This window comes from Psammomys obesus, unplaced genomic scaffold (assembly GCF_907164565.1).
Source record: "Psammomys obesus unplaced genomic scaffold, mPsaObe1.curated_primary_1811, whole genome shotgun sequence".
NCBI lineage: Eukaryota > Metazoa > Chordata > Mammalia > Rodentia > Muridae > Psammomys > Psammomys obesus.
Window position 1 is genome coordinate 961,372 of NW_026592510.1, and position 10,634 is coordinate 972,005.

Here is a 10,634-nt window from a genome sequence, read left to right on the forward strand (position 1 = left end):
CAGTGGGAAGTCACTGCCCCACCCGTGCAGATGTCAACAAAACAAAGAAGACAAATCTCACACTGATGCTATTAGAAAGACTGTTCTCCCCATGTAGACTTCCTGAAATGGCCTTGGGGACAGGTGGGGATACATGGCTCACATTTTGATTGGTTGACTGATTGATTGAACTAGAGACAGTTTATCAATGAAGAAAAGGACAGACGCAAGCCAGAGAACTGGAAAAGGCCGGGCATTCGGAATGGCTTGCATAGAACCTATGGCTTTAGCTGCTATCTCAGTCTTTGCTGTAGGGTCATTTGTCAGTTTTAACTAATGCAAAGACAAAGTCAGTCTGATGGGAGCAGTGGGTAGAGGCTGAGCATGCTTTGGGCTTTAGCATGATATCACAGTTCATGTGGCGTCTGTTCCATGTCACCTAAGATGTTATAATTCATCCACAGTATCCACAAGAAAAAACCAATGGGCCCAAAGTGCCTGTGGAGCTTCGAGTGAATATCTGGCTGGGTTTAAGTGCTGTGGAGAAGAAGTTCAATAGCTTTGCTGAAGGCTTATTCACCGTCTTCGCTGAAATGGTACCTTTGATGACAGTCCTCTCTTCTCTTTGGTGGGGCAGAACTTTTTACTTTTTCCCTTTTTGCCTACCTGTAGCTGTTATTACTACCACCTTAAATGCCTCTAAAAGAATCTTACACACACACACACACACACACACACACACACACACACACACGCCGGCTGCCCTACGGTTATAAACAGTGGAACACTCCAGTGTGGCGACCCCTTTTGTGTGATAATTCAATGAGGTAACCTCCAGCCAGCGACCTTGAAAATGGATGCTTTTCCAGCTTGTGACACTAGAGCCAATCTCATGGGCGCTAGACATACGACACACGACACACGAAGTCGGATGCACATATGTGCGCACACTTTTCTGGGTGCCTTTGAGGCACTTCACATGTGCCTGTCCATGAACACCTCATACTACTTTGTCCTGCTGCAACTGTCTTGAGGCTCCATCCCCGAAGCCACTGAAGGCCACCACCACCACTCTCAGTGGAGCCCTGTGGTCCACGTCGAGATCTGTGCTTGGATTTTATTAGTGTCATGCTGGCTTCCAAGCAGAGTCAGCAAGAAACCTTTGCTCCTCCATTCTGTGCCCCAGTCACGCATCCTAAGTTCATGGATCCTTGTGATAATCACCTAGGCGCACCCTCCCCTCCAGGCTCAAACCAACACCTGAGATGACACTCGTGCTCTCTCTCCACTGCCATTAGGCACATAGTCACATTTCCTGCCTCCCTTTGTGGGCAAAGACTTACCTGTGCTGTGGGCACCTTATCTTCTCAGTCCGGTCAACATAAGAATAGTAGACCTATGAGTCTGAGACCAAACAAGGACCCTCACCTCTCTGGAAAGTCTTTCCATGGTTGAGAGCGTGAAGAAGATCAGACAGTCATGGTTTTATACATTCTAATTTAGAAGGGAATGGCTGGGGTGGCGAGTCAGCTCAGTGGATACAGGTGCTTGTAGCTGAGGCTGATCACCCTAGATCGGTCCCTGGGACCCACATGGTCAAAGGTGAGAACTGACTACCAAAAGGTGTCCTTTGACCTCTATGTGAGGGCTTGCACACACACAAAAATTATAATGAATTTTCTTAACTTAGAAATGAACCCTCTGAAAACCAGAGTCAGACGTTGCTTTCCAGAAAGTTCTCATTCTACCTGCCATAGTCCAGAAGAGACTCAGAACTTTTAGGACCCCTTGGTGATCACGTTTCTGATATATTCTTTGTGTACTGCCTGGGGGTAGGAATACCATCAATTATTTATTTCTGTGGAGAAACGTGCCCAAATCTAAGCAGTAAACTTACAAGTAAACTTTACGGAATGCACACATTCATAGGTCGAGGATTGTTGTGGGCATCTCGATGTCATCCTTCTGTCTAGTGTCATTCAAATAACTCACATGGGACACATCACTGTTTGCAGAACATACAACCGTTTGTATATGTGAACTCTAGAATAAGTGTAAGAAGCATGCTGTGCCCAGTTTACAGATGATCATACTGAATCTTAGGAAGATGAGCGACTCACTCAAAGTTGCCTAACCACTGGCAGGCCTGAGTTCAGGTCCATACTTTCTGGGCATGTAGCTTTTTTGCTTCCTTTCATTAACTGGCCTCAGCCATGCGCACACTTGGATTTCATGACTGGCTTGCTTTCTCGACCTCTGATAGTGATTCCCCAACTGTGTCTGTTTTTAACAGTATGAAAACCAAGCCCTCATGTTTGGGAAGTGGGGCACCTCTGGACTGGTGGGACGTCACAAGTTCTCTGATGTCACAGGAAAAATAAAACTCAAAAGAGAATTCTTTTTACCTCCCAAAGGCTGGGAGTGGGAAGGAGACTGGGTAGTTGACCCCGAAAGAAGGTGAGTGTTTGGCTTTCTAGGTCACTTGTTTTGTTTAGGTGTGTGTGTGTGTTTATGCAGGCACATGTATGACATAGCACAAATGTGGACAACAAAAGACATCTTTTAAGAGTCACTTCTTACTGTCTACCTTGTTGAGCCAGGGTCTTCTGCTTCTGCCCTCATGCTGTATCCAGGCTAGCTTGTGCACAGCTTCTGGGTGATTCTCCTGTCTCTGCCTTCTAGCTCACCTTGGGGATGCTGGGATGATAGAGTTCCACCAACACATCTGTTTTTTTTCTGTGGGTCCTTCGGATCTGGTTCAGGGTTTCAGGCTGCAGTGCTGGCTGGAGCTTTTACCAACTGAACGGTCTCCCCAGCCCGTCTGTCATCATTCTTATTAATATTAATTTTACCCACTGAGTAGGACTAAGTCCATAGAAACTTACAGGGCGATACCATGAGTCCCCAAAGACAAGAATAAGAGGCACCTTTGGGAATGCAGGGTGTAGGTCTGCAAACCCCAGCTACCTAGGGACGAAAGGAAGAGAACTGCGTATTCAGATTCTGCCTGGAGTACAGACCAGTCCAAGCTCAGCAACTTACCAGGACCCAGTCTCAAAATACAAAGTAAAAAATAGTCAGGGAGATGAGCCGGGTCATAAATCAATGTCTCTCATGACCGAGTACAAAGTGTCCAATTCCCAGTACAACTCTGTCTGTACCTAGACCTAGATATAGTCTATGGAGCTATTACAGATGTGCTAGGTGTCAGGTCTCAAACTGCAGACAAGTGGAGTGCCTATTTAACACATCAAAGCAGATCCTGGCTGCCAGGTTCTCAGCATCTACCCATTACAGAGTCATCCTGGCCTGCATATCCTGCCTCCTACCCTATCCTCACCAGCCCAGGCCTGGGCTTCCCTTCCCCCAGCTTCTCTTATTCCTATATAATCCAGCCATTTTTGTCTACACCAGTCTTTTGGCCCCTTGGTCTCTTGGCCTCTTGGTCCGAGGCCCCCACTTCTTTCTTTCTTCTCTTTCTCTTTCTTCCTCTCTTGCTCTCCCCCACCTCCTTGCATGGCCTGGTTCAGTCTGGATCATTCAAGACGCCTCTGTCTGTGCTCTTCTTTATATCTACAATAAACCTCCTCTACCATACCTAGGAGCGAAATATCCTCGTTTAATTTTCTCATCTGGTACATATGATTCTTCATGGACAAGCTGTAGGTTCCTTTCATCAGAGATAAGGAGAATGAATGACTCCTTTTAGCAGGTAGGAACTATTTTCTCAAGTCCCTGGGGGAATGTTGGCTTTTGTCTAAAATGACAGACTTGGGAAAGGAATTCCTTGGGACCAGACGCTAGACAGTGTGCCTAACACCAACATCATCTCATTTCAACTTAACCACAGTCCTACCCAATAGGCAATGGTAAGAACTATGAAAGATAGCCGGGCAGTAATGGCACACTCCTTTAATCCAAGCATTCGGGAGGCAGAGGCAGGCAAAGCTCCATGAGTTCAAGGCCATCCTGGTCTACAGAATGAGTTCTGGGACATCCAGGACTACACAGAGAAACCCTGTCTTGAAGGAAAACAAAGCAAAACCATGAAAGATATCTGCAGTTATGAGGTTACCAGCCACTATTTCCTGGATCATGGTGAGAAGACACATGACTCCTGGTTCAGAGACAAAGGACTTTAATTTCCTGCAAGAAGAGTAATAGCCGAATATCAGCATTTTCTCTAGGTTCACTGTGCTACGACCGAGTGATGAAGAGGGCCAGATGACATTTGCACCCGCAGTGGGGTTGTGTTGAGGAGAGGAAGCCTGGAATTTGGATCCTAAACTTTGCTTCTTTCTCTCTCTCCCTCTTTCTCTCTCTTTGTTTTTCAAGACAGGGTTTCTCTGTGTAGCCTTTGCTGTCCTGGAATTGCTTTGTAGACCAGACTGGCCTCAAACTCACAATAATTCGCCCACTTCTGCCTCCCTGAGTGCTACAGTTACAGGCTTGCACCACCACGTTGGGTTTGGATCTTTTCTAATGGGCATAGCAAAATGCTGGCCTCTCAATCTAGACAAAGACCCTATCTCTGTCTTCCATGACTGTTCCACAAATAGCATTGTTGATAAGCTAATTCATCACAAAGGCCGTCACTGATCAGCTGGCAAGAAGTGCAGAAATGCAAGAGATTCATGGGGAATAACCTCCGAACAGTATAATACGATCTTTACTTTGCAAGCAAGGAAAATGAGACCAACACTCAGTCAGCCTTGAGCAGCTATTAAGAAACACTAGGGAGTGCATGTCCAAGAGGTGAATTATGTGGTATGGGAATTACATTTCAGAAGCTGTTATTAAAAAGAAAAGAATTGTGTACTGGAGATATTATATCGCAGGGGTTCATTGCGTGCCTCACATGTGTGAGGTTCTGGGTTTGAGTCTCAATACCGCCTCCCCAAATAAACATAGAGTCATAGAAGGCTAATATGCTCCCCCCTGAGGTCTGGGGGAATCCCATGTTTCTAAATATTGCCAGCAGGGTTGGGACATAGTTTAGCAGGTTGAATGCCTGCATGGAATACACAAAGCCCTAGATTTGAGCTCTAGTACTGAATAATCCAGATGCAGAGGCCTACACCTGTATCCCCAGCACTCGGCGGATCAGGGGTTCAAGGCCATCCTCTGCTTCAGAGTCTCAATCAGTTAACAAGTAAATTAAAAAAAAAAATGTTTCTGGCAGCATCAGTCCCAGAGCTCCTTCTCCTGGCCACCTTGTGATGGCATGGGCCTTAAAGAGGGAGGAAAGGAGCGTGCTGTTCTGCCAGACCCTGTGCCCACACATCCTTGCTTCTGCTGTGAGACTGTTTGCTTTGTTTGGAGTTGTGGGCATTGGTGAGGGGAGGGAAAGGGAGGTTGGGTTGGCAAGAAGGAAATAGGTGAGGATAGGGAAAGGTAGAGAGAATTGTGAGTGGAAAAACTCGAGGCTGGAATGCCAGAGGTGGCCGCCAAAACTTTCGTCTCCTCTGGGGTACAGAGGAGTGATGGATGATTTCAATTTATACAAATGGTCAGAGCCATTTGTTTTTTGATACCCTTCCAGTGTTTGATTTCAGGGAGGGTAGGAAGTAAAGGAAAAAGAACCGTCATTTGAGGGTCCCTGGCAGAAAACTTAAGACAAAGTTGGAGCCTCTGTGCTTTCTTCTGTGGGTTTTTGAAGTGGCTCTAAATGGAAGCAAAAGCTGGCAAGGCAGAGAGTCAGTACAGAGCACTCAAGGGCCCAAAAGGGTCTGGAGTCTGAAATGAAATGGCTTGGCTGTCTACTTAGAAACCATCAGTTTATGTCGTATAGAGCAAGCCTTGGGTCCACATTTCCACACATCTTCAATGCCTGCCTCCACTCCATTTTTTTAAAAAATAGAAAGGACATAGAGGAGTATTTCCCTGTTCTTTGAACTGTCAGCCAAGAGGTCTGCTGAGAAAAAGCTGGAAAGCCCATGCTGAGTTGTACGGAGGACACTCCTCAGTGGTCCCTGCAGGGAGCTGCACACAGCACGACCTTCCAGGCTCCATCCTAATTCCCAGGAAGGAGCCACCTTGCCAGTGTGAGGAGTCCTCTATAATTTAGGTCTCACTACCCCCGCCGGCCCCCTTCTCCAAATGAATGTCAAAAGCTTTTTAGTTCAAAGTCGGATTTGGAATGGAGAAACCAGAGGGCTCAAGCAAGAAGAGAACTGGTGCCATTCCAGGCTGCGGAAGCCTCCCGACAGTGTGAAATAGCTGGGGTTGCTGGTCCGGTTTCCCTTTCTCCTCAGTAACAGGAGCCCTCTCCGACCCACAGCCTCCTGACTGAGGCTGACGCAGGTCACACGGAGTTCACGGATGAAGTCTACCAGAATGAGATTCGCTATCCCGGAGGCGAGTGGAAGCCGGCGGAGGACGCCTATACCGATGCGGTGAGCCACCTGCTCTCAGGAGGGACCCTCCCGTCGCGTCTCCGTGTGTCCTGGGGCATGCTCTATCTTCTCTTTCGCTATATCCCCTGTTCCAAGTAGTCTTCCATTTACAATTGAAGTCGCACCACTTGCGTGATCACTACTTACACCCAATAAAAACCGGGCCTTTGGCTAGACAGTGCTACATGGCAATGTTTGAGCTGTACGTATTCTTTTAGGCAAGAAATTCATTATCTAAGAGGTTTTTTTTTTTTTTTTTTTAAATGATGACCAATGAAATGCTCACTTTAAAGAAATACACAGGCAAATAAAAACAAGTGAAAAGAAAATGGAGCTGAAGGGATGGCTCTGCAGTTATGAGTGCTTGGTGCTCTTGAGGGAACTGCAGTTCAGTTCCCAGCAGCCTCACTGGCACCTCAGACATCTGTGCTACACCTGCACGGGGGCCAATATCCTTTTGTGGCCCCCGTGAGCACTCCTGTGAACGCGCACATATTTGCACCCATCGCCCTAAATAAAAATAAAAATTTTAAATACAGTTTTAAAACTCTTAAAAAATATATGTAAATGGTGTTTAAGGAAACGAGAAGCAATTCTCTCCACCTAACACTGCCCTCCACGAAATAACCACCGTTGCAGGTTTCTGTTCGTCTGCTTGTAGGTTTTTCTCTCTTCTAACTACAACTGTGTTATACACACAGTGCTATACACACCTGCATTTTCACATAAGGGTACGTTTGACCATGTGTGTGCACATGTTTGTGTGGCTGTGCATGGGACACACATACAAGTGTGTGCACGTACTTGCAGAGGCAAAGTCAGCATACAGGGTCTTCCTCCGCCACGCCCTACCTTATTTTTTTTGAGCCGGGGATTTTTTTTCAGTGAACCTGGGACCCACCGGCTGAGCTGGGTGTGTGGCCCACAAGCTCCTGGGATCCGTTCATCTCCTACCCCCCAGCACTAGGATTATGCATGTGTACTCTTCACTGCTGGCTTTGTGTGCATGCTGGGCTTCTGAACCAATTATTAACTGAGCCATCCCCGCAGCTCCCATCATCTTTTGATAACCGTACACACAGAACTACGATCTTCACTGTAGGCCCCTATGGCCATTGATTTGCACATCTCGTAAACATTTAGGGCTTGGTGATTGAGGGTGAGTTTTTGTTTGTTTGTTTGTTTGTTTGTTTGTTTGTTTTGGTCCATCTTCAGTTTTTGTAAAAGACGTGACAGTGAATATCTTTAAACCACTGCTTTTGCACAATTAATGAAAACTCCTCTCTAGGAAAATATCCTTGGGATTATGTAGCCAGATTCTAAATGCATAAAGGCGTGGTGATAATAACTGCCCAGCTGCTTCTCAGGGAAGCGGTGCACATGCCCACAGCGGTGTCGCAGGGGGCTTGTTTCAGCACCGTCCCACTGTCACATTTTTGTTGATCCATAAGCAATCAGTACCTACTACTGTTCTACTTTGCATTCTGTTAATTTAAAATGAAGCTGGGAGCTGGAGACATGGCTCAGAGGTGAAAGGCACTGGCTGCTCTTTCAGAGGTCCTGAGTTCAATTCCCAGCAACCACATGGTGGCTCACAACCATCTATAATGAGATCTGGTGCCCTCTTCTGGCGTGCAGGAGTACATGCAGGCAGAACATTGCCTACATAATCAATCAATCAATCAATATCTTTTTAAAAAAACAAAAAACTGAAGCTGAGTGTTTTCCATGTTTACAGCCACCTTTCTTTCTCTTCCATATGAACATCGTTATTATAACTCTTGAGTTTTAATGTAAACCTAAGCTAGTATAAACTTTGCTCAGTCTCACATGATCAGCATAATGAGCCTCTGGTCTTAACACTTGATCTGTTCTCTGTTTTGCTTTGTTTTGTTTTGTTTTGTTTTGTTTTTTCCTGAAAAAACTCTTGTAAAGATAAGTGGCACCATCTAATAGTATTAAATGAGATCATATGAAATTGCTAATGTTGACCATTTTGGCTTACAAAACCAAGAATTTTACATGGTTCAACTATTCTCTAATAGCAAAAACAGAAGGTACTGGAGACAAGGGATTTTAATGCAGCATTTGTATCCGAGTAAAGATTAGAGTTTTTATGAATAAAATGGTTCTCAAAGATGGTATCTAGAAAGACACATAAATTCTGTAGTTAAGTATCAGGAAACTTTCCTTATCCTTGGATCTCATTTACTTCTGTCTGTCTGTTTGTCTGTCTCTTAGAATGGAGATAAGGCGGCATCACCCAGCGAACTTACTTGCCCTCCGGGTTGGGAGTGGGAAGATGACGTGTGGATATATGACATAAACCGGGCAGTGGATGAGAAAGGTAACATGGACAGATGTTTGCCTTAGTGTGAGTCCGCAGAAAGGCCTTGGGTAGCCAGAGCAGAGGTCCATGGGGTGGGGGGGGAAGAATGCCATCCCCAGTGGAGTGTGGCAGTTGTGTCATGTGGTAGTTATTCAGATGAGTATCTGACTCAGACAACAGCTGCTGGGTGAGGAGATGTTAGAAGTAGAAAACAGAGGTGAAGGGGCTGAACAGCTGAGCTCTGGGATACTTAGAAATCCAGAGTAAGAATGACAGAAGAAATCTAGAGCTTGGATTTCCTCTTTGCTAACCATATCTCATAATCTCCTTGGGATAAATCTAGAGGCCCTAGACACAGATAGGAGAATGGCAAAATGTCTTACAAGACATCGCACTGGCGAGCGTGTGATTGACAGAGCTGCTAGGTATAGTGGTGCTTACCTTTCTCTACACAGGGGCAGGTCAAATGAGCTTACCCTCTGGAACTATTCAGAGCAAAAGCATATAACTGATTCTTTGCTCCGAGAGGTGAGAATATGTGAGCAGAGTGCGCGACTGATACCTAAGATTCCGAGTAGATGGTGAACTGTGCGTGGGTTGTGGTGCTCTAACGAGATTATGACGCACAAATAACCATGTACCAACCACACAGATGCGTGTCTTTTACCTTTAAGGTTGCCAAGTTGGAACAGGGACAGGTTTACCAACTTGCAGGAAATACCGCCAAAGGGCTAGGGGATGGAGCCTGATGGCAGAGCTCTTAGTTGGAATTCACAGGTCCCTGAGCTCAATCCCAAAGGAGTAGAAAGGCTGAGTATCTCTTATCCAACATGCTGGGGCCCAGAAAAAGTGTTTTTTTGTTTGTTTGAGAAATGTTTAGATTTTGTAATGTGTTTATATGTATGTATGTATATATATAATGTTTATATAAATGTTTATATATGTGCATACATACATACACACATACATTCATACGTACATAATTTTACATTTGTGGCATGATGGCGCCCAAAAAGTTTTGGCGTGGCACACTATATTTTCAGATTAGGCATGCTCAACAGTCATGTGTGTGACAGTCACAATAGCAGAGAACATCTGTGAGCAGAGAGGAGCTTCGTGTTTCCTAGCAGATCGTTCACTGATCACGCAGACATGTCTCTTTTGGGTAACTATTCTCAAACTCTGTTGCAGGCTGGGAGTATGGAATCACCATTCCTCCTGATAATAAACCCAAATCCTGGGTTGCAGCAGAGAAAATGTATCACACTCACAGAAGGCGGAGACTGGTCCGAAAACGCAAGAAAGATCTGACACAGACGGCTTCTAGTACTGCGAGGGTAAGAGGGGCGGCAGGAGAGTGCTGGGCCCGGGCGCTCTGCCTGCCACACCACACAGAGTCCCAGCCACAGGGCGGTTTCTGCAGAGCCATTTGCAAACCAAGCATCTGTAGCCTGGAATGTCAGAAACGCCTCACTCAGGAGAGTCTGGGGATGAGAGCAATAAGCTGTGCTCCCACATGCCCTCCAGAAGACACTGAGGTATCGAGAAGCCTCTAGGAGGATAGAAAAAGACTCTGGGATTGTGTGGGCAGATAGTGCCGATACTCAGAACCTGGAACAAGATGCAGAATTCAGAGTCCAGGAGCAAGACTACCCGTCTGTCTTGGGTAGGGTTTCTATTGCTGTGATAAAGTGCCATGATGAATGCAGCCTGGAGAAGAAGGGGTTACTATTTCAGCTGATGCTGATGCGTCCTGATCACAGTCCATCATGAAGGAAATCAGGGCGAGAACTCAAGGCAGGAACCTGGAGGCAGGAGCTGATGCAGAGGCCATGGAGGAAGGCTACTTACTGGCTTGCTCCTCATGGCTTGCTCAACCTGCTTTCTTATTAGCCCAGAACCACCAGCCCACAGATGGAAACACCCACAGT

At 46.0% G+C, this 10,634-nt stretch overlaps 1 protein-coding gene across 1 annotated transcript in view; it reads left to right on the forward strand.

Annotated features, from left to right (window-relative positions):
* The window catches only part of Myof (myoferlin), a 104,367-nt gene that overhangs the window by 50,039 nt on the left and 43,694 nt on the right, over positions 1-10,634 (forward strand). The window contains 5 exon segments of the mRNA XM_055614162.1: positions 444-575; positions 2,273-2,436; positions 6,260-6,374; positions 8,616-8,721; positions 9,895-10,040. Coding sequence (XP_055470137.1) covers positions 444-575; positions 2,273-2,436; positions 6,260-6,374; positions 8,616-8,721; positions 9,895-10,040 — 663 coding nt within the window.